Below are 21,613 nucleotides of genomic sequence, written 5' to 3' on the forward strand. Positions count from 1 at the left end.
AGCCACACCAGTCTTACCCATTGGGAAGAGGATGCGAGAACAAACACACAACACTTGTTAGTCCCGTCACTTAATTGCACACCTGGAAAGTACTCAGATCTGATGGTGGTGATGATGACACTGGAAGACCCTATGCAGAACACAAATGCTGAGCTACTAAAAAGGCTTTCAAAACAGCATAGATGGAGCCGTTATTTTTCCCCAAGGTTTTAGACACTGAATTCTTTCAGAAGCTATTTAATTATTTTGTTTTATTTTTGCTCTTTCTGTATGGGAAAGCTTAGTAAAAGGACTGTTCATTTTGACAAGGTTCCTCAGGGAAACCTCCAGACAAAATAGCAGTAATTTCTTACCCACATAACTCACCAAGAAAAATAGCAGAGGAAATAAAAGGGTAATAACAAGGGAAGATGATCTTTTAAAAGCAATTGCTTGATACTAATATACAGTGAATGTATTTAATGTCATAAACATAGGCTTACTTAGGGAAGACATGAGAAAATATCAGGAGCAAAGAGACTGTTATAGCTTAAGCAAATTTAAGACTGGCAAGTGTAAGAAGATGGGGAGGGGGGTAAATCCTATTTAGGGATGGTCTCATGGTCCTGACGAAGACTTAATTTTTGGACCCGCAGCTTTATATTTCTTGCAGAGGCTGGGCTGCCAAAGCACTTAGTAACCTGAGGGCCTGTCTGGCCTTCTTTCTCCTTAGAGGGAGACAGCTGAAACAGAAACCCATACACATAAACATACATGTAGCTCCAGTGTGACCTTGTTTACAGAGAGAGGGGTCATAAAGTCCCACTTCCCTGAATATGCAAGGACTTCATTTCCTTCCCTCTGGAATACCCAGGCCAGCCAGCCCCTGAGATCTTGTCCCACACAGTCCCACCTTCCCTCCTACCCCCAGGCCCCACTCCTGGCTCTGATGACCCAGGCACAACAAGGCCGGCATTTCAGGCCTCTGCCTCCCACTGGTGGTCCTGTCCTTGCAGGCCTGTTCCCATGCCCCAGCCTTGTGTTGCTGCCTGGTTGAGCTTGGCCAGGGCTCGTGCAAAGCCTGGGAGATGCAACCCACCACGAGCAAAGAGGAATCCCTCCAGCAGTTATAATATATTTGCAACGGATCTTCCCTTACGCCTCCAGTATCAAGGAATAATCTAGGTTTTTAACTCTTGTTAAGAGACCACAGTGCCTGTGACTGCAAAACAGGGCTCAATAGTATTTTCTTTCCTGTAAATTTTCTGATCCTTCTAGACCCTGAAGCTTCAAAGACTCATGCACATTGCTGAGTTTTGGTCTTAACAGCAGTGAGTTGTCCCTTTGGCTTGACATACACCTGATCGTATGGCCTGTAGTTGACTTGGTGATCGTCCCCCCAATCTCTTGGTGGCATCCCTTGTAGTGTGTCAAGGACATAAATCATTGCAGGCTTCAGGCTTGGGATAGAAACTAGCTCCTTGAAAATGTGTTGAAAATACTCAGCTAGGAATATTGGTGACAAATGGAGTACCACAAGAGCATTAGCAGGTTGGTGTCCAACATATCCACCTCAGGTGGTACCCATCCTTCTCCCCAGGACTGGCAGAGACCATGATCTTTAAAGTAAGCTTGATTCCCATAAGGTCATCAATTTTATAGCCATGGGGACAACTATGACTGTCTCCTCTGTCTTTTGTTTAGTACAGACCAAAGCATCTCCCTCAACAAATTCTGCACCAAGCTCAGAAGTTCTGACTGAGCCATGAAGATATCCAAATACTGACATAAGACTAAGAGGAACGCGGAACATCCCATATTAAACTGTTCTCATATCAGCTACATACCTTCATTTGCCTTCTATCTTTGTAGCAACACACATGTCCAACAAGCTTCCAACTTCTTCATTTTGCTTCTTTGCTCTTTGCCAGATGAAAGGGCCCTTTCCGCTTAGAAACATTCATCTAATTTATTTGCAGAGTGAGCAAGTCTCCTCTTAAGCACCTCCTGGGAAGAAGAAGAAAAAAAAAAAACCACAAACAAACAACAACAACAACTAAAAAACCACAAAAAACCCACCCTCATTTAGGCTTTTCTAAAGACTTCTGATAAAAGCTTGGTTTTCCAAACTATCAACAGATGTCCTTTACTTCCCTCTACTCTTCCTTAGCCAGGTTACTATTTTGTTGCTAAAATCTTCTTTCTTTTCAGTTTCCTACTATTTGGGTTTACTGTGAGAAACCCCAGGGAACTGAAAAGAGCCTTTTGAAGGAGACAGCAACCATTTAGGCTATATGTGATGGTTTTGATAGATGAGCCTGGCACACCAGGTACATATGTAGGTGCCTACCTTGATCAGTGATCTTCAGCTGAGGCTCTGGTGCATAGCCCCATCTGCACTGGTCATAGCTGTGCTCCTGCCTGGCCACTGACCACAGTGATCCAGACCCTGACCCATGGGCTAATGACTTGGCTTGAGCTTGGACCTGCCTGGCCACTGTGGGCTTGCCTGGAGATCTGGACTCTGGGCTGCCCCTAGTTATGGCCCTACTCTCGCTGCTTGGGGCTGCGAGACTGTGTCTCTTGTCCATCGGCCAGGCCCTGACCCCCTGGCCCTGGTGCCGTGCTCACCTTGCTGCTCCCTGTTACAGTTGAAAGAAAAATCTGTAGAGCAGGAGGTGTTTGGCTTTGAGTGGATCAACTGTTGAGAGGCAGAGGGACATTGTAAGTGCATTGTGGGCACAGTGCTGAGACACTGCCGCTGCTTAAAAAAAAAAAAAAAGCAATTAACGTTTTGAATAGACATTCTGATTCCTAATTTTTCAAAATGAAATAATGTTTTTTCTGCTTTGTTTGTACTAATCCCAATCCTCCATGCAGAATGGCACATGCGCTCTGCTATTCACTGTCTGAGAAAGAACAAAAAATGAAGTTCAGTGCTGTTGGTCATAAACAATGAGGATTTGAACACAGAAGCAGAGATTTTCACTGGCATATTTTAACTTTATAGAGAAATGTATTTTAGAGGGTGATAGGATACAGAAACCTAAATTAAAAATCCCTTTTGGTCAACATTTGCAGTCCAAAGCAGAAGAGAAAGAAGGTGGCAATGAAGCCATTAAAGAAATAGGTGACATTTTTCTTTTGGGTTGGTTACAGCTCATCCTGTGTGTTATAGAAGTTTTGGCAGATCTGTTCAAAAGAGTAGAGGCACCCCAACAACCAGGAGAAGAAAGAGAAAGCAATTATGAGAGGAATGTGCTGTACAGAAAGGAACAGAAGAAAAGCCAGAAGCACCATCACCTTTATGACAGACAGCTGCAGGATCACCTGCCTAGGCAACAGCAGTATGAAGCTCACCTCCTTGAGATGCAGCTGATCTAGCAGGGGAAGACCGTGATGATGACCCAGCAACCCAGTAGGTAGCAAACAACCTTGCAGATGGTCTTCTCAGTTCTTATAACCATTGGAAATATCCTGAGCAGCTGTGAGTTCACTTACCAACCATTACCAACAGAGGTAGAAATCTTCCATGGGTATCAAAACCTGAAATGAAGGAGCTAGTCCACTATGACATGTAAGAAAGGGAAGTACAGGGCAATTGAATTACATAGAGAGGATGCCCTGTGAGACAGGGGCTGATCTGCATCAGACCCCAGGTTTCTTGTCGTGCTGTGCTGCTGGCATTGGGGCCGCTTTGGTCCTGGTGGCCCTGCCACCCCACCTCCTCAGTGGGAAGGGCCCTGCAGCATGTGCTCCAGAAAACAGCTTGGCTCTGTATCTGATGAACTAACTCTCACAAATGTTATAGCAAAAAAGCTTTGCTCTAAGATGCCTAGGATACGTTTCTGGAGGTCTTTGCATGGTCAGAGATAACTTTCTGAGAGAGATTTTTGGTTAAAATTTGGTAAAAAGTCCCCTGATTTTAAAGAATTAAACTCTGTATGAGAGAGACCCTTTCCAGAAGAGTAGGAAAAGGAACAACAAGAGGAAATGGGAAGAGGAGGAGGTAGGGAATAACCTCTCTGTTAGTAGGAGCAGTGCTCTGTGAGCTCTGACTGCACAGGTGGAAGGCAGCAGAGTCCTCAACTAACAAAATTCAAATCAGGCAACTGCCAGCTCCCAAAGCAGCTGCAGATGAAATCTGCCGTTTGTCACTTTGCCCAAAATCTTCCTCTAGGCACAGATAACTTGGCTCTTCATGAATCCAAACTAAGCGTAATGGATAGCAGCACTTCCAGCGCTCCAATCTCCAGAATATGGATTAGAGAGCTAACTTGACGCTGATGGCCAATAAATATTATATGTGAAACTGAGCATAAAGCAAGCAGCTAGAGTCAGGTTGGTGCTCCTGAGCACGAGGATTCTCACTACATGTTGTAGTGAAAAATCTGCATGTTTGTGTGAGCCTGTCCTGACCCTTCCTCTGACAGCTCTGTGCTAATGGAAGGTAACTCTGTCCAGAGCAGGCTGCTTTTTGGCTCCCTCCCATACTCTGCTTTGGTGCTTAACTGCCCATCACACAACCCACTCATTTCCTGGCCTCTAAGCCCAGTTTAGCTCTGATTTCCAGCTATCAGTGTTTTTGCACTGATGGGCATTTGCACTGGGCTTCTTGCCTTTCCCAGGCCCCCAGCCCATCAACACCAGGTAATTCCTCTCCATTCTGTTCACACATCCCGTGTTTTGCTGCAAACTTCTCTCTGAGACCAGGAGAGAAGCATGTCCTCCCTCCTCCCCTAGCCTCTTTGCTGACATGACTAACTCCACATGGTGCTTCTCACGCTGGAAATCTGCTCTCCATGAGGTCCAAAATTATCCTCAAATAACCAGAGGAGAGGAAGACTATACAGGCTCATTCTGACTTGCATAAACCAAAAGGCAGCCTGCTGATTTTTAAAATAGAGCTATCAGTTTTCCATACAGCCGCCCTGCCTGACTTAATGAGCCATTCCCTTCAAATACCTCACATTAACACGTTTATGTATTTGTTTGCCCAGCTGGGCTCCCTAATAAGCATGCCTTCAGTTCAGGTGCTCCCAGCAGACTGCGCTCTGCCAGGCTGCAGGAAGCCCTCCACTCCTTGCAGCTGCATCCCCAAATTATGCTCTGCAACTGATTGCTTGTGGGGCAATTGCTCAGCTGTAGCGAGCAGGAGTGTAGATGAATTGGAGGTTTTCCTACAGAACCCATTAACACCTTGTTCTTGTTCTTAGCAGTTTTGTTTTGCCGTATGAGCTGAAGATCCTAGCAGGATTACTCAGGTGCCAAGGCTAGGCTAAGATGTTGTGGTAAACTAGGATGTGGCTAGGAAGGCTGATGTTAGAGATGTGCAGGGCCCTGACAGGCTTGGGAGTTATCCTTAAAAGAGTGACAGACAGTGAGCTGATTGTGCACAGTTTTACACTGTTTTCATTTGTCACATGGGCTGCTGGCAATCCAACACTATTCTTGCAAGAAAAGGAGTGTCTGATCTGGTCTCTTGACTCTTTGATGAAGCCTTTTTCTGCTGTCAGGCTCACTTCTGTGACTGTTGCCAGGAGATGTGCACACGGAGTCTTCTCTTTTTTTGCCCGTGCTGGATAAACTTGAGATTCAACTGAATTAACAGCTGGAAATGCATAGGCAGGGAAAGTCCGGTACCTATGTTGTTGAAAGCTTCCTGTGTAATTGGATTAGCACTTAAATGTTGTGTGACAAAGATTTATGTTCCAGGTTTTGTAAATGTTCTCAAGGAGAAAAAAAAATCACTTGTCAAAATCTTTCTGTATCATTTGGGGACAATTATAGTATTGCCAGATTAATTACAGTGTTTCTACAATGCTCTCCTCTGATTCTACTATTAAAACACAGCAGAAATCAGAGTTTGTTTTGACCTTTATTCAGAACCTCCTGTTAAAGTGACTTTCACAACAGAACCCAATTTGTCACATTTTATTTGTACTTTAATTTTATTATTAACAGATTAATGAAGTTGGTAATGGGTTTCCTGATGTTCCCTTTGGAAATGTGAACTGTGTCCTTACATCAATCTGCTGTCAGCAGATGAATTACTTTCACAGAGTGCTATTAACTGTTACCAGAAGCAATTAGTCAAAATACAAAGTCAGCTTCAAATGGAGAGACTCCAAATTCCCTCAGTGTGTTAGGAAAAGTGCATTAGTAGGATTTAGTCTTGCCAACAGACACAAGCTTTAGGTCCTGCAGTAGACATCTGGGTTAATGACACGTAGAAATGCAAATGTATCAGACATTAATTTGCTTGAAAGAGCAATGCCAGGTTAAAAAAAAAATCACGTTCCCATGTCATTAACAGCAACCCCCATTGTGCCAGAAATAGAAACATTCTGTTCTCAGATATTGTCCGTGCTACATCCTTAAAAATCCGTGTGTGGAATCCCGGCCATCCCGCAGGCAGAAGGAGACTGCTCCTGACCACACTGAGACCAGGTTTTATCTTGTTTGGGCCAGAAAATGAGTTATTTTAAAAGTATTCTCCCTCATCTTCCAAATCATTAAAGTCCAAGCCCATCTCAGATGGCTCTCTTTTTTGTTGGTACCAGAAAGTCACAAGATATTCAACAGGGATATGGGCAAAGTTGGCTTTAGCTTGATTTTTCCACGTTTGTCACCATCACCATGCAGACAGCTTTACTGTCTTGTCATTACTCCAGTGTGAGGCTGTCAGTTGTCATTGTTGCACAAACATTAAACACAAAATTAACTCAGTAAGTGTGTATCCTAATAGGGTGAAGTTGGAGCTGGAACTGCTTTAAGGAACTGGATAGCACCCATTAAAAACCTAGCAGCCCTTATCTTGTTCACCACTGTCCTGGATGAAATGACAGGGAGGAATTTGGTTGTGATATACTATGTCCACAGTGAAGGTTCAAGCATATGCTCTGGCACGCCTAATTGGCACCTACAAACCACCTTCCAGATTGAATAACCCCACTTTTTCTCTCCAGTGGTGGAAAATGATGTTTTCAGTCATTTTCAGTGCATTGCTAATTACAATTGATTATCGGAGTAAAAGACTGACACAATCCACTTGAAGATGTAAGAACAGCACATTTTATCACCCTTTTATATGAACTTAATGACAGAAAAATGACAGCCCTTTGGTCCTTCATTACAGCTATTTCCACTAACAGGAGGAACAACTTCTTAGAAAAACACAGTACATAGTCCAAATGCTCCCACAAAACCAGTCTCTCTCACTATCCAAGCACATTGTCTGCCATCTTAAATCAAGCACGACTCTTAGTCTTAAACATAAGGATTAAAAGGCACCCAATAAAAGGGGAGGTCAAAATTCAATTAAAAAATGAGGTTCAAAATTGTAAAGGAATAATTATTTGTGCAATCTTCTAGGTAAAACACACTGCTGAAATAGAGACTTTAACTGACTTATCAGCTCAAAATTGTGTTCAAAGATTATGAAGGTAGAAGAGACTATTAAAATAATCTACTTTGACCTCACAACCTTAAATTTTGGCATTTCACTGGTACAGATTTTTTTCAGTTGTTTGCATAGCTTAAAAAAAAAGAATAAAACCATCAAGAACACAACAGACTGCATAAACTTGAAACAAACAGACCACATGCTTTCATGTTCCTTTAATTTGTGAGTTTGTTGGCAAGGCTCAATACTTAAATGGGTAGTAGTACCAACTCCTCTGCTGATGCTGGTAGTGCTGCTCTGCTGAAGCTTGCAGATGTCATTCTCCATCAGATGGGGATCTAGCCTAAAGAGTTTCCAAGTGTGAGGAAGAACTAAGTACAAAACTGCAAATACTTAGAAAAGGTAATTTGTAGAAAACTCTGGATAAACTAAACTTCAGAAGTGTCTCTTTTTTTCCTTTCTACTGTTTCTTGTATAACAAGGGCTTAGTATTGTGTTGACCACGCCAGTTTTCAGGGGCACACGAGAGAGAAGCTGGGATGCATTTCTTTGTGTGTATCTTTGCTAATCTGTTTGCGCTGTCTCATGTCTTCATACCTAATACATCCTGGGTCTTTGATCTGAGGTGGAGGACATATCCAGGAGGAACGATGATTCACAGGAGAACAGGATATCCACAGGGGAGCCACTTACCTAGTCCAGCAGAATTAATCAGCATTAGGTGTGTGAGCTCTTGCTCTGAAACACTGTAAATAAGAGAGAGTCATAGATGATTATAGGTAAGGGAATAAACAAAGAAACACAATTGAAACCTCCAAGCCTCAAAAATGGCTTCTGAACCGCCCACTTGAGCTATTGGAGGAGCAAAACTGTCCGGTGTCCAGATTAAAACATTGATTTCTGTTTTGCAAAGAGCTACTCTTTCAACATTTGCTTCTTCTCTGGCTCCTGGATTGTTTTTGCAAATGAGAGACACACCTAACACCGCACAACGGGGCTGAAACACACGATGCTGCCTTCCTGTGCCTGGTCCCGGTGCAGCGCTCCCCCGCGGCTTGCTGTCTTGCAGCCTGGATACGCTCTCCTTTCTTGTATCACAGCTACGTTTCTGCCAGCAAGTGCCTGCAGCTGGGTAAGCTAGGTCATGGAAAAGAGGTGTAGCTCAGTGGGTGTCCACTTACTGCAGGCACCATCTCCCTTACTATGCAGACCCTGGCTGACAAGGAGAGCTTACACAGCACTAATGTGCTTCAGCCCCCCACAAGAAGTTGGTGGCTGCATACTTCCAGATGTCGGGGCCAGATTTTCGGAAGGCTTTTAGCAGTGTTCTGAAAAAGGCTGCCACTGCACTTGCATGATGCCTGGCACTTCCTGCCAAGGGGAAAATCACAGCTGGTGCACGGTGGCCCTGTGCTCCTGGGAGTTGGTGGATGTACATGGCAATGCTGCTCCCTTGCCTGCTGGTCCCTGCCTTGCACATGCTTCCTTTTATTAGAGAGCTGCTATCTACAAGATGCAACTGGCACCTCTGCTATATAACATTTTGTTTCTTAAAAGGAGAAATCCAGTTGTAAGGTATCTGGGGACCAACACAAAAGAATCTTGCAGTCAAATGCCCTGCAGCTGCTTTAGGTGGAACTTCTAAAGCACAAGAAGGATGTTTTAACCACCTAACTTAACAAAAAGAGGGTATGCTAGAGGTATTTGAATTTACAAATAGCTTTCAGCTGGCCTATTGCCAGCATAAATGCCTCATGCATGGTAATGGATTTCCAATAAACAACAGAGCACAGCCACAAAACCAAACACGTCTTAACATTTGACCTTACTGGGGAAAACAAGCCTACTACTACCAAAGAAAACTAAGCATGCCTAGCCAGTTGACTGATCTTAGGACAAGCTTTCTTTCTATGATTGAAACTTAGGAATGTAAAGCCTCATCATCTTTCAGCTAGTATGGTTTCCTCAGGTCTAACATGGAATATCTGCAAATAACCACCCACCTCCTAACATGTTGAGTAGTCTGGTCTGTGTAGAGAGAAGTGGAGGAGCAAAGAAAACACCAGTAACATCTTTGCCATTTTTTTTTTTGATTCAGCACTTTTGGAACAAAACATGAACATCAAATAATTACATGCTGTTACATCCTTGTTGCTGTTTGCTCATCCACCCACTGACATTCCACTTAAATTTATCTAATAATCAGTTTGAAGTATTTTAAAGTAGCCTGTTTTTATCCTCAGCCAACAATAGAGTTAGCAATCCAATGTTATGTTAGCAATCCAAACCTTTGACAGTGGTCTCACCTTTAACATAAAACCCATAAATGGTTTCTATGTGATCTAAGTGTCTGATATTTTTTATGTAATTGAAAATGGCCATCCATACATATGGTGATCCCATCTAGGCAAAGGAAAATTCCTTAAGACATGACAATTCCAGCCATGTTTTTTAAAGATATTCATAATTTAACATTCACAACTAGAGACTGACCACAACAGTCTACAATGGATGACACCTAGTGTTCATTTTATAAAGCCTGAAAGCAATGTAAGGATTCTCTGCTACTGGTCTCAGAAGATCTTTCAAAAGCAACAAAAACAGGGGCCTGTTGGATAAATCAGCTGAAGGCTATCTTGAGCAAGTACTCTTACTTGTAGATTATTTGATTTCCCTGGCTTATGGCAAGTCACTCATGCTAAAACTGATTTTTTTTTTTCTTCTGTTTTGATGAAACCGTCCCCATGCTAAACATGTGTTTGACAGCCTATTTACAGGTTTAAACAGAAGTGTTTATAAAACCTTGGTGAAGATTATCTTGCAAAAATGAGGGCTTCTGGAAAAAGAAGTATAATTAAATTCATTTTATGTTCTGTTTAAGATACATGTCAGTACAGTCAAGGCAAGATAGATCTGTTTATTAAGAACCAATACAGAACATGTTTAGTTGAGCGTAAGACACAGTATGTGTTTGTTTTTGGGGTCAGCCAGGTGGTGCTCAGCCGAAGTATGCAATCAGAGATGAAATGCATGTGATGTGCCTTTGAATTCATGTGGGTGCAAAATGCTGCTTGCAGACTTTCTGATGGGGGACTGGCTGATACAGGCCAAATGTGTGCTGCTCTGGCCTCAGGGCATAATTCACATCAACCCAAAAGCTACAGCAAGTTCTTTGAGAATGTGAAAGGTGCAAAAGTGTAAACCAGAAAAGTAATTGACACAGCCACAGCACCCCTGCACCTAGCAAGTTTATTTTATTTGAACTACGGCCCAGAGGCTGGGATTTATATCTGGGGATGTAATGCTACATAGACCAAGAGATCTAAGGCCAGTTAACAACAAAAGTGGTTGTCTCTGTTTTAGGTCTTGTCCTAAGAAGTAATAGGTAGGCCATGCTGTAGCTTATTAAGCCCAAATGCAGAATGTGGACACATTTAATAGAGTACCTATTCCAAAATCAATGCTGTCACATGGACAGCAAAGGAGCAAGTCGCCTTCAAAATCAGATAACCACCTTACCAACAAACATCACATCCTGCAATGAGAATTCAATTGCAGTCCAAGCTGAAAGAGGAGAGCTATACGCTACTGCTTGATTCTTCTTCTAGGGAGGGCTCTCACAGAAGCTCACCATGCCATGTCCTTAATGTAGCTGTACTTGTGCCCAGACTTAAAGTAGCACCTGCTTACAGCCCCTTGATGAGAACAAGTTGTGTGATGATGCCAGACTGTGCCTGGGTGCACAGAGAAGCAACACTTGCCCTGGCCTTTTCATGTTTGAACAGCTGTGCTGTATTTGCTAGAGGGTGTCTGACAGTCGTTAAAAACTGATCCCTGAGTAAACAGCCCCTGTGCTATTTACTCCAATTCAGCTGTGATAATTTACACCATCTGAAGAGCAGCCTAATCCTGCATTGGCAAATCTCTGAGCTATTTGCTACTGACTCAAGCAGAAGGATCCCTGCAGCAAGGGGAGTGTAAGTTTCCCACCACTAATGACTCTAAACAAGAAAACAAAGATGCAGTACAATTTAAAATGGAAAAAAGAATTAATTTGGATCAAAAATATAATTGCTAACACAATATTCCCAGGTTTGTGTCAATGCAGTTGACATGCAAATCCTCAATGCAAATCCTCTGTGTGCTGATGTACAGTATAGATGTTGGTTACACACATTATTAAAACGAAGCGGAAAGGCACTGATGGATGAGAGGTAGGGAGTGTAGCCTTCTCTCCAGTCTGGTCATACTCATAGTTTTTTGGTGTTTTTTTTTCCTGTTGCCCAATGCTGTAGAGGCATGACAATGAATGCTCATTTTCAAACATATTTGAGGGAAGGGAAACAGTACAATATTCAGGAGGACAAACACCTATCTTCTAGAAAAGTATGATATTCTCCCACTCCATTTGAAAAAGGAGAGATATGCGCAGCTACCTGCTCATCTTCATTGTTAGCGGAGATCCTGCTACAACTAAATTCTGGCTCATCTGCTTTGCCTGGTGAAGTGTGGTGATTGCTTACTATCAGTTAGTACCAAGTCTCTTGGTCCTTTCCCTCTATTTTATTATTGTTGACTTACCAAACGACACACGTCATAACTTTCCTCATTATGACATATCCATTGTCTTGTCATTCCTATTCTTCAAGATATTGCTTCCATCTCTTGACCTGATGTCTTCAAAACACCTAGAAAGAAAAGAGAAACATGAAGATAGTCTGATTCACCAGGTTGAATTTGTCTGCCTCTATGTGCTAGTACAGTATTTCCTGGAATTAAAACTTAGAACATGAGCACACAAAATTGCTAGTCAAATAAATATTTAAGATGTGTACATAGCAAATCTCCAGAGTTTCTAAATGGTTAGTAAAATCAGGACTTCAGGGCATGTGGAACAGCAATTTCTTTCTCACTGCTTCCTTATAAAATTCAGAGAAATACTAATTCTTGTGATAGCATTAAAATTTTTGGAGATAGTTTTACATTGCTGTAAACCTTTTTTTGGTCATGCTGTAGACAAACAGGCTCAAATTAATCAGCATAGTTCTAGTTTGCAGGTACGTGTCCATTTTCAAGAAGCTAAAACTAATGCAAATTTCTAGAGTTCTTTAACAGTAAGCCTTCACTTGGTTTCACTAGCACAAGTCAGTTGCAGGCTCTCAAAGCATATGTAATGCAGCAATGGGTTTGTTTAACTTTGGCTGGTTGAGGTAATTTCACACGTTTGGTATAAATGATAATGATGCAAGACACATTGACATCACTACGCACGTATAAAAATAACATACAAAAGCACAGTGACATTTTACAGTGGTTGCACGCAAGACACTCACAACTTTGAAGTCCAGTGCTGTGTGGCGCTGAGTACTCTTAACTCTCACTAACTTCAATGTGAGTTGAGAGTGCTTTGTAGTTCAGATGCTCAGGCCTCATTGAGGCTCCACACAATCAGGAATTATATGAACATTGATGTCTGAAACAAGAGTAATTTCTCCTTTCTAGTACGTGCATTTCTAATTGCTGGACTAGTACAATTAGATGATAACAGTAATATAAATGATTTTCTGGTCCTGAAGTGCTCTTTCTGAAAGTTAATAAACTCACACCTACAGTTTTACAACACACTGTAATGGAATAATGTAATGAGTACAATGTGAGTATAGTACAAAAGCCGAAGTAAGGTGGGATCTTGAATATTGCTGTTCTTGAATACGAGTGATACGAGGTATGAATTACCTCTTTGAGCTGGATATGGGAGTTAATCTGAGAACAACACAGCCCAGCTCACATTCAGCTTCATTCCTGATGTTTTCAAGCTTTGCTTCCCACCCTTTTCCTCCAGCTGTTTTATGTGTGCTCATCCTTGTTATTTTCACAAAGGTGATCCTGCTTTTAAGTTACATCTTCGAGTTTTCTACTGGAACTTGTTTGTTAAATTGGTTTTATAAACTTCTGCAAGAATGCAATGTTAGGGCATAGCAGAAAAAACAACTGGATTTGAAAATTACAGCATGAATCCCAGGTCAATATTAAACTTCCATGGATGTGTGGCCCTACAACGTGTCAGACTTCTCTCTTGGAGCAGCTGAACACAATAAAAATTTCATGGTAACTTCAAATTGTATTCTCTGTGTGCAAACAGAATTCCAGCTGCATTATTCTGGGATCCATCCATGCCTTGTATGCCCATAATAATGAGTTTGTTGATATAAGGGCACATTAATAGTATGCGTAAAAGCTCTATTTCATTTTTTTTTTCCCGAATGAGTAAGACAAAGCCATATTTAGGGAACTATTAACTTTGTCTAGCTGTAAATGAAGACTACGTGAAATGAAGTCTTATCAGAAGCTGATAGTAATTCGTAATGCAAAATCCTTACTACAGCAAGTGGCATTTTAACCAACACCTTGGCAGGTTTTGCAATTAAGAACACACAAAATTATTATTTTCTTGCTTAACAATATTTTAATTTCAATAAAAAATGGCTTTATAGTTCAAGATTACAAATGAAAAATATTTCATCTTGACCCTCTTGCTATTTTCCCTCAGGGAAGTTTTTAAATTTCAGTTATGAAGAAGAAAAAACGGGGCAGATGGATGCTCACTGTACAAAAAGTTGAGAGATTCCCTCCCCAATTCATCATTGCCGGATGTTTTGAAATGGAAGGTTTTCCTCCAAATGCCTGAAGAACGTACTCTTTCTCTTATGGCAGATGAAATCATGTGGGCATATACCATCGCCAAATCCTTTCAAGCTGCAAGCAATTGGAACGATACTAAAATGAACGAATCGAGCGCCTCTCCACCTACTAGGCTGCATCAAGAAGGTACAACGTAAGCAATGGTAAAGTCAGTAAACAAAATTTTACTGTCATATTTCATAACACAGATACTGTATTTCTCTTTGAAGTGTAAAGCTACCGTCTTACACAAGATGGACAGACCCTTTTCCAAGACTAATATGGATACAATAAATATGGAGTTTTACATACTAGATCTGTACACAGAAACTTTGTCCCACAGCCATAAAAATTTACATTTAACAGTGCAACATATAATTTAATCCTTTATTTATCTGACATAAGATGTTTACTTACTAAACACAAGCAACTACCTGGTTTTAATATACATATTTTATATATATATATTTTATATATATATATTCAACAATCTGTACAAGTTTCTAAACATAAAACTCCAAAAAGGCACAATTGTCTATACAACATGTACAAAAATGGCTGGAGCTGACAAGAAACAACAATTATTGGTCAAGAGTTCATGATTGCACAAAGATTAGTAATGAGTTTGTGTCAGAAAAATGTGCTTTAAGGAAAGGAAGGTTTGCAAAGAAACCTGTAAGTGTTATAAAAATAATAATAATGGAAAACAAAAACTAGGTTGCTATTACAAGTCTATCCTCATCGTCACTGCTGCCATCACTAAACTGCACTGTATTTTGCCTCCGGGGCAATGCTGTCGGCCTGTGTACCTGTCTATCCGGAGAGACAGTTTGATGGACCGGGGACTTGCTCAAAACGTCAGAATTCACCTTTAAGCAGGGCTCTGCCGGGGAAGCCCTTCTGACCTGAACCGAAGAGATGTTGCACTTTGGCTTGACATGGTTTGCGAGGTCAGTCTTTTCAGCATCTGCTTTCCCTGGCCTGTTGAGTCTTTCGTAGTCACTCGCAGAGGCAGGCTCTGCAAGGCTCTTCCCGCTGTACCACTGGCCACTGGGGACCACCTGAGGAGAAGCAGCCCTGGCCACCTGGCTGATGTTGGGGAAGCTGGCAGGAGCCGGCTCTTGCGGAACGTCACCGGCTTTGCTGCCTGTGGCTGGTATTTCAGAGGCTCCCTGCCCGTCTGCGCTGACCGGACTGACGGAGGGGATGAGGGCAGGCAAGGCGATGTTCAGTATCTGCAAGCCCGGGATGTGTGCCTGAGGGCTGGGGTTGCCCTGCGGGGAAGCGCTGGCGGCCAAAACCTGGAGGCCCACAGCATTCAGAGTAATTCCTGGAGGGCGCATCTGGGGGGCTATGTTCGTATTTGTCAGGCCTAAGACGTTCACCGTCTCCATGCTGAGGGGTGGAAGAGGCTGCAAGCTGGGCGTGCTGAGACCCTGGATGCCTGGCACGTTGATCTGTCCGATGGGAATACATGGCACGACGCTGTTCACTTCAGCAACCCCGACGGGATTCGTGGCAGTGCTAGAAGTAGCGCAACCCGCCTCGCCGAGGGTGCTTGTAGTTCTGTGGATTACACCGACAGCGGGAATGGTGAGCTGTACTGGCCCTGCCTGAATTGGCACGAAGGTGGAGTAGGTGGCCAGGCCAGCAGGGACCACCTGAAGCCCCCCTACCGGTACCATGCTGTAGGGCGCCTTGGCTTGCTGCTGCGAATGCAGCGGGAGGTGGCTGAAGAGGTGGGTCTGGGGAGCCCTCAACTCGGCAGCACGTGGCGGGCACCTGGGTGGCTTCTCTTCTGGGATTTCAGCGTAGGGCGATGCCACTGTGGTCTGCACGCCCCGGTCTGTGGGTGATGAGGGGGAGCTGGTGGAGGGCGTGTTCTGGGAGAGGACAAGAGAGACGCGTTAACAGGTTGGCCACCACTACCCCTACAGTTACATGGAAATGTGAGGTAGCTAGGCATGCTGCCCACCCTCTCGCACTCCCTTTTAGAAAAAAAACAACAAGAAACTGGTTCAGAGTAAATGCTGCCCAGCTTGAACAATGAACTAATTTCCTTCCTTTCTTTTTTCAATTCCTTCCTCACCCACTAATTGAATTTTCCTCTTGTGATTACCCTGGCTCATTTCTCTTGAGCACCAGTACTCAAGAACATTGCTGAATATCCTCTGTACATGTTTCGCTTTTTTTTTTTCTTTCTCTTCTTTTTTTTTCCCTTTTTTTTTTTTAAAGGAGGGAGAAGGCATTGGAGAGCTGTTTATTGTGGAAAACACCTCAGGCAAGACAGTTAAATAGGGTGGCATTTTTGATGCACCAAGATCCTTTACTGGGGGCACTGCAGCCTCTGGAAGGCAGGGACAGCATCACAGCACATTTATCCATGTATTATTCTAAACCAGAAAATAGGTGATAAGAAATTACAAGAGAAGGATGACAACTGCAGCATCCATCGAGGCTGATGTGACTGATGAATACTGGAGTGAGATGAAGGATCCACATCCCATAGCTGCCCCAGCTTGCCTTGATTTCATGCACAGACCTGGACCAATAATCGTATTATACGCTCCCTTTTCTTCTCATACAGCCCCTGTTACTGACCAAGGCTGGCAACTCCTTTCCTAAAAACACCTAACACAAGAAGTCTTAAACTGCAATTGCAGTCTTGCAATATCTTTTAGCTGTAGGCCTATTGCAATACATAAAGAGTAGTGCAATCTTAATTTGGTTTATATAGTCCTAAACTGTAATTCTGTGGCTTTGACCAAACTCTGAAGAACACTCTAGAGCAGGCACAAAAACAAAATACTAACAGAAATGCTTTTGAAAACTGCTAGTAGGAAATGTATTGGTTAAAGGAGAACACAATCTATTGACCATGCAGTGTCATACAGTCTAAATGGGAAGACACATGTCAGAAGGAGGTCAAAATCTATCTCAGGATTAAGTACTGTATGACATCTCACAAGAAATCCTCATTAAGCTGGTACAGATGTTTTTGAGGGAACATACAGCCTCCCTGAACTTTCTTGACCCCTTGTCTCAATGGCAAGAGGTTGGATCCACAAATACACACAACAGGAGCAGAGTGTAGATTAAATATCCGACCCACAGATACCACTTTCATTTGGTCTAGGAAAGGAGGTGGTTGACTGGTAAGGAATTACTGCCTTGTATATGCATATACATGCCTTCTATATGTTAATGTGGAGAATCATTACAGCTATATTAAAAAAGGCCTTTTAACACTTTTATTCGTGTGAACATTTTCTTAAGCCTTCAGTGGTTCTATCTGACAAGAGAATAAAATCAATCAAATGTCTTTTTGGTATCTATTGGCAACAACTGAAAATACAAAACACAAATATTATGTTCCTACCTTTTGTGGAAGCTGGCTGCAGTGACCAGAGACCATTACATTTTATTCCCTGTCCTACTTAAAAATCGCTCCAACTCAAACTTACTACATGGACTCACAGTTCTTACCAGTAGGAATGAACATGTGTCAAACAATGAAATGCAGCAATAATTTTTACTTTTTTTCCTTGTCCACAGTTCATTCTCTTATTTTTTAAATAAATTCAGTAGAAGAGATTTTCAAAGAACAAACAAGCTACTAACTACTTAAACCATAATGAAATTTTTACTTACTGTTTATGCTTTTGAAAATTTCCTGCTGCTTATTTTTCTGTAACTGCATGCATATACTGCTTGTAAATGCTAAATTCATCACAGAGAATGCAGTAATTACTCCTGTATTTTAAACCATTGAATATTTTGCATCACATTTTTCTGAACATTACTCTGGGAAGCCCTACTGCCTTCATGGTTGCAGTAAAAATTCAAAACTTTCAAGAGATATCATTAGAGTCAATCAAGTGTATGATTTATAGTGTCCCCGTTAAAGTCCATTAAAATATTGTTGAATTGTAAAATGCCTAATACCTGCCAGTTTCCTTTGGTTTCCCTCTGTGCTTTCCAGCACTGGTTGCAAACATTACTGAATACACCTGCAGTCTTGCACATAGACTGACCTCATCTTTCATCATGCTCTGAAGAGCTGTATGTCTAGAATAGGCACGGGCAATCAATTCTTTTCTTACCAAAACATTCTTTCAGTTTGGGGAAAACTGATAGCATCGGGAACTCAGATCTCGGATCTGTGCTTGTCTCTCCTTTTGCTATTGTGCAAGGGCAATCTCCTAGCTTCCTCGAACATATGGTGATCCTTTCTAATTCTACTGCTTAACCATATTTGGAGGAGAGATAAGCAACTGCACAATTTTTTTTTTACAGTGATAAGGCAAAAACCTCTGGGACTAGATTAATTTCCCTTAGGAGTTACCAATGATTCTATTGTCATATTTCAAAGTGAAATGACATCTGAATTCTATCACTTTCCACTGAAAACTTCATAACCACAACCATATGTTCATTCCACATATCTGTTATATCCCTTCTCATTAGTAACACAATCTACCAGTTCCAGACTTCAGCTGAAATGACCATGTTCCAATTAATCCTTTGTATCAAAATTACAGAATTTTAAAAACCAGTGCTCCCACGACACTATTGTTTCTACAGCCTGTACTTCAATTCCTTTCAACTCTTTTAAAGCATCAGCCAACAACTCTAAGAATACAGGGAAAGGCAAACATTTTGATCTCTGAAAAGTCTCCAAAATGATCTTTAAAATCCCATTCTCTCCCCCCGAGTTGGACACTCCTACCTTTGTAAGAACTGCAGTTGATATTAAGGAGTGGCCCATAGCTGCTTCTGGATCAGGGTAATCCACAGACATCTGGTGACCTGGAGATGTAGGAGCAACATCTGCCAGCGCAGCACTAGCATTGTGGGGACCTGCTCCTCTCTCCTGGGCTTTACCCTCATGTGCTTCCTGGTGGGAGAACTCTGCTGGCGACCTGGAGGTCCTGCTAATTGACTGCACTGTGCTAAGGACAGTCATCTTCGTCAGCAGTGCTTTCGGTAGGCTATCCATTGAGTCTGTGTGAACCCCAGCAAAGCAGTCCGGCAGTCTGGTATCTTCATCAGCACTTGTGGCATCCTGCAGGCCGTGTCGAGAGGGGTGATGCTGGGGGCTGGCTGTCACTGAGGGGGTTGTGGATAGGACTGATTCGGCTTGGCTGTCTTCATCATCATCTTCGTTGTCATTTTCATCTTCATCTGCACCATCAGACTCCTCTGCATCAAACCCTGACCGGTCACAGCCAAATCTTTGTTTCTCACCTGCAAAAGTGAGAATTAGAAGTTAAGCCAATGAAGGTCGCAGACAGATTAGGAAAGAGGTAGAAGGGAGTAATTAGAAACACCAAAAAAACTTAAGGCATGTGCATTTTTCAGTCACTTCCCATTGCATCAAAACAACCAAGAATATTTTCACTTCGATTTTCAGTGTACGTATTTAATTCTACAGTTACATAATCTTTCATCTTCTGTTTTTGTGTTGTTTTCAACCTTTTGGATTTGGCTGTTTTAAGCCATTTATAGCCGTTTGCTCGAAGTCACCCTTCACTCTTTCGCTTGAGGAGAAGCAAGCAGATTCCTGCTTCATTAGGTTCCTAGCGACGACATACGAAGCTCGTCTGCCAACCTTCACAGTGGGATATTCTCTAGCTGGTTCTGACTCATAAGTGGGTGTCCTTGTACCTAATACGAATCACTGCTGCAAAAATTTTTGAAAGATACAAACAGAAAGACTGGAGGCTGTTAGTCAGGAATCTGTCTCATTAACAGGCAAAAGAGATCAAAATTAGACCTTACCAGATTTCTTCACTTTGCTCATGTTTTGAAAGGATTATGAGCAAGTCACCAAAGATGTCCTAGGAGGCAAGAAAGCCATGATCCTATAAAAACTTACTAACACATGAAATTTTATTCATAAGAAAAATACTCACATTCATTCACGTCTTAAAGCCAAACTGGATCAAATACTTTCTGCTGTCTATTGGTACATTTTTCTACAAAATACAGGTCTACTGCAGCTTTTTACCTCCTTTTATATCATATCTTGGATAGAAAGAATCTTCTCTAGTAAAGAGACAAAATCTCATCTGCTGTATCTGATTCCAAGCCAGACTGTCTGGGATCACATTTTATAAAAGACAAAATGCTTTGGATGCACTAATATTTTGTATTTGATTAAAGGTCTGTCTGCTAAGCTCCCCCCAAAAATACCAGCATAAAAATCATTTGGCTCTGCAAAATCAGTGGCAGCTGGTTAGCTAAAATTTCAGATGTCCTCTTCTAGGGAAATCTGCACAGCAGCTTACCATCAGAATGAATGACCCTGAAAAAAATGAGACTTTTACACGAAGGAGAAGGTACGACAAATACATTAGGCTGCTATGCTATCAAAACCAAAATAAGTATCTTGAGCTCCAGGTAAAACAAATGGGTTTAATTGAGCTACCTCCCAATAAGCTACCTACCATTATAAGCCTTTCAAATGAGCAGTGCAATTAGGAACAAGACTAATAGCTTCTTTGAAAAAATCCCTCTGAGTGACTTTGCCCCTCTTTGCCTACACAGTAATTTGTAAATTAACTAAATATGGAAACTATATATTTTCTACATTTACTACAGCAGGCATGAAACTGAAATGGTATTAAAAATATGCTAAATCCTCTAGGTCATTGGAATGGTGCTAACAAAAATATTTTTTAGGATTTTATATAGTCTTCATTTAAAATTCTCATTTACAGACAAGCTGTTAGAGAACAAAATACATTTTAGTGGAAAAATTAATTCAGAAAAGTCCATTCCCAAAATATTGGGAGTAGGATTGTTAAAGATGTTATTAGCAAAACCACATAGAGTTGTTCAACAGTTTTTTCTCTGTATTTCTGTCATTTCTCTTTCTCATACATTTCTTCAACAGTAATTTGCAAAGCAAACAAATCTAAAATGTTAGAACCTCCACATATGTTTGAGTTCTGAATGGAACTCAGTGCCTCTGCAACAGATGTTGAAAATTTCTCCATGTGTTACATCTAAAGGGTGACCTATGCATTTCTTGCAACTTCTAAAATAATGCATGGAGCGTTACAAAGTCTTGGGTTTCAGACTGGACTTCCTCTCTATTTTGATCTCATTGTAGGGTACTCTTCTCTTTACCAACATCACATACCTATATTTCCTCTGGGAAATCCTACTGCTTCTTTTCTTTTCTCTCCCTCTCTCTCCATGAATCACATTTTCTTGTGATTTCTTGTGAATTTTCTGAAGTTGACTTCCATCATGAACGACTCTCTCCATTGGCAAAAGAAACGACCTGAAGTGACTAGACTGATGCCACATTTTTAAAGGGAAAATACATGCTCAAACATTCCCTGATTTATAATATGAAACTACCCTTTTAAAATCAACATTTAAAAGCACTACAGGATTTACTACAAAACATTGCTTATGTAGATCTTTTTCTGCATGTGCCTTCTAGAAAAAAAACATGGAAAGGGAAAAGGGGAACCATGCATGGGACACAGATTCCTTAAAGGCAGTACTCTGTGGGATATCATTTCCCTCTATTGT

The 21,613-nt window shown here is 41.6% G+C and overlaps 1 protein-coding gene across 4 annotated transcripts in view; it reads right to left on the reverse strand.

Moving 5' to 3' along the window:
* Positions 1 to 7,584: 7,584 nt before the first annotated feature.
* Positions 7,585 to 21,613, reverse strand: part of HIVEP1 (HIVEP zinc finger 1) — a 122,101-nt gene continuing 108,072 nt past the window's right edge. For 3 of the 4 annotated variants that reach the window (XM_066992310.1, XM_066992309.1, XM_066992311.1), the window contains exons 8-11: positions 18,795 to 19,312; positions 13,991 to 15,948; positions 11,966 to 12,072; positions 7,585 to 8,130 (exon numbers count right to left, since the gene is read on the reverse strand). In XM_066992310.1, the coding sequence (XP_066848411.1) occupies positions 14,779 to 15,948; positions 18,795 to 19,312 (1,688 nt within the window). In that variant the 3' untranslated portion in view covers positions 7,585 to 8,130; positions 11,966 to 12,072; positions 13,991 to 14,778. The remainder of the gene's footprint in view (positions 8,131 to 11,965; positions 12,073 to 13,990; positions 15,949 to 18,794; positions 19,313 to 21,613) is intronic. The other variant, XM_048075492.2, reaches the window with a different exon arrangement.

The sequence above is a fragment of the Anser cygnoides genome, chromosome 2 (genome assembly GCF_040182565.1).
Source record: "Anser cygnoides isolate HZ-2024a breed goose chromosome 2, Taihu_goose_T2T_genome, whole genome shotgun sequence".
Taxonomy (NCBI): domain Eukaryota; kingdom Metazoa; phylum Chordata; class Aves; order Anseriformes; family Anatidae; genus Anser; species Anser cygnoides.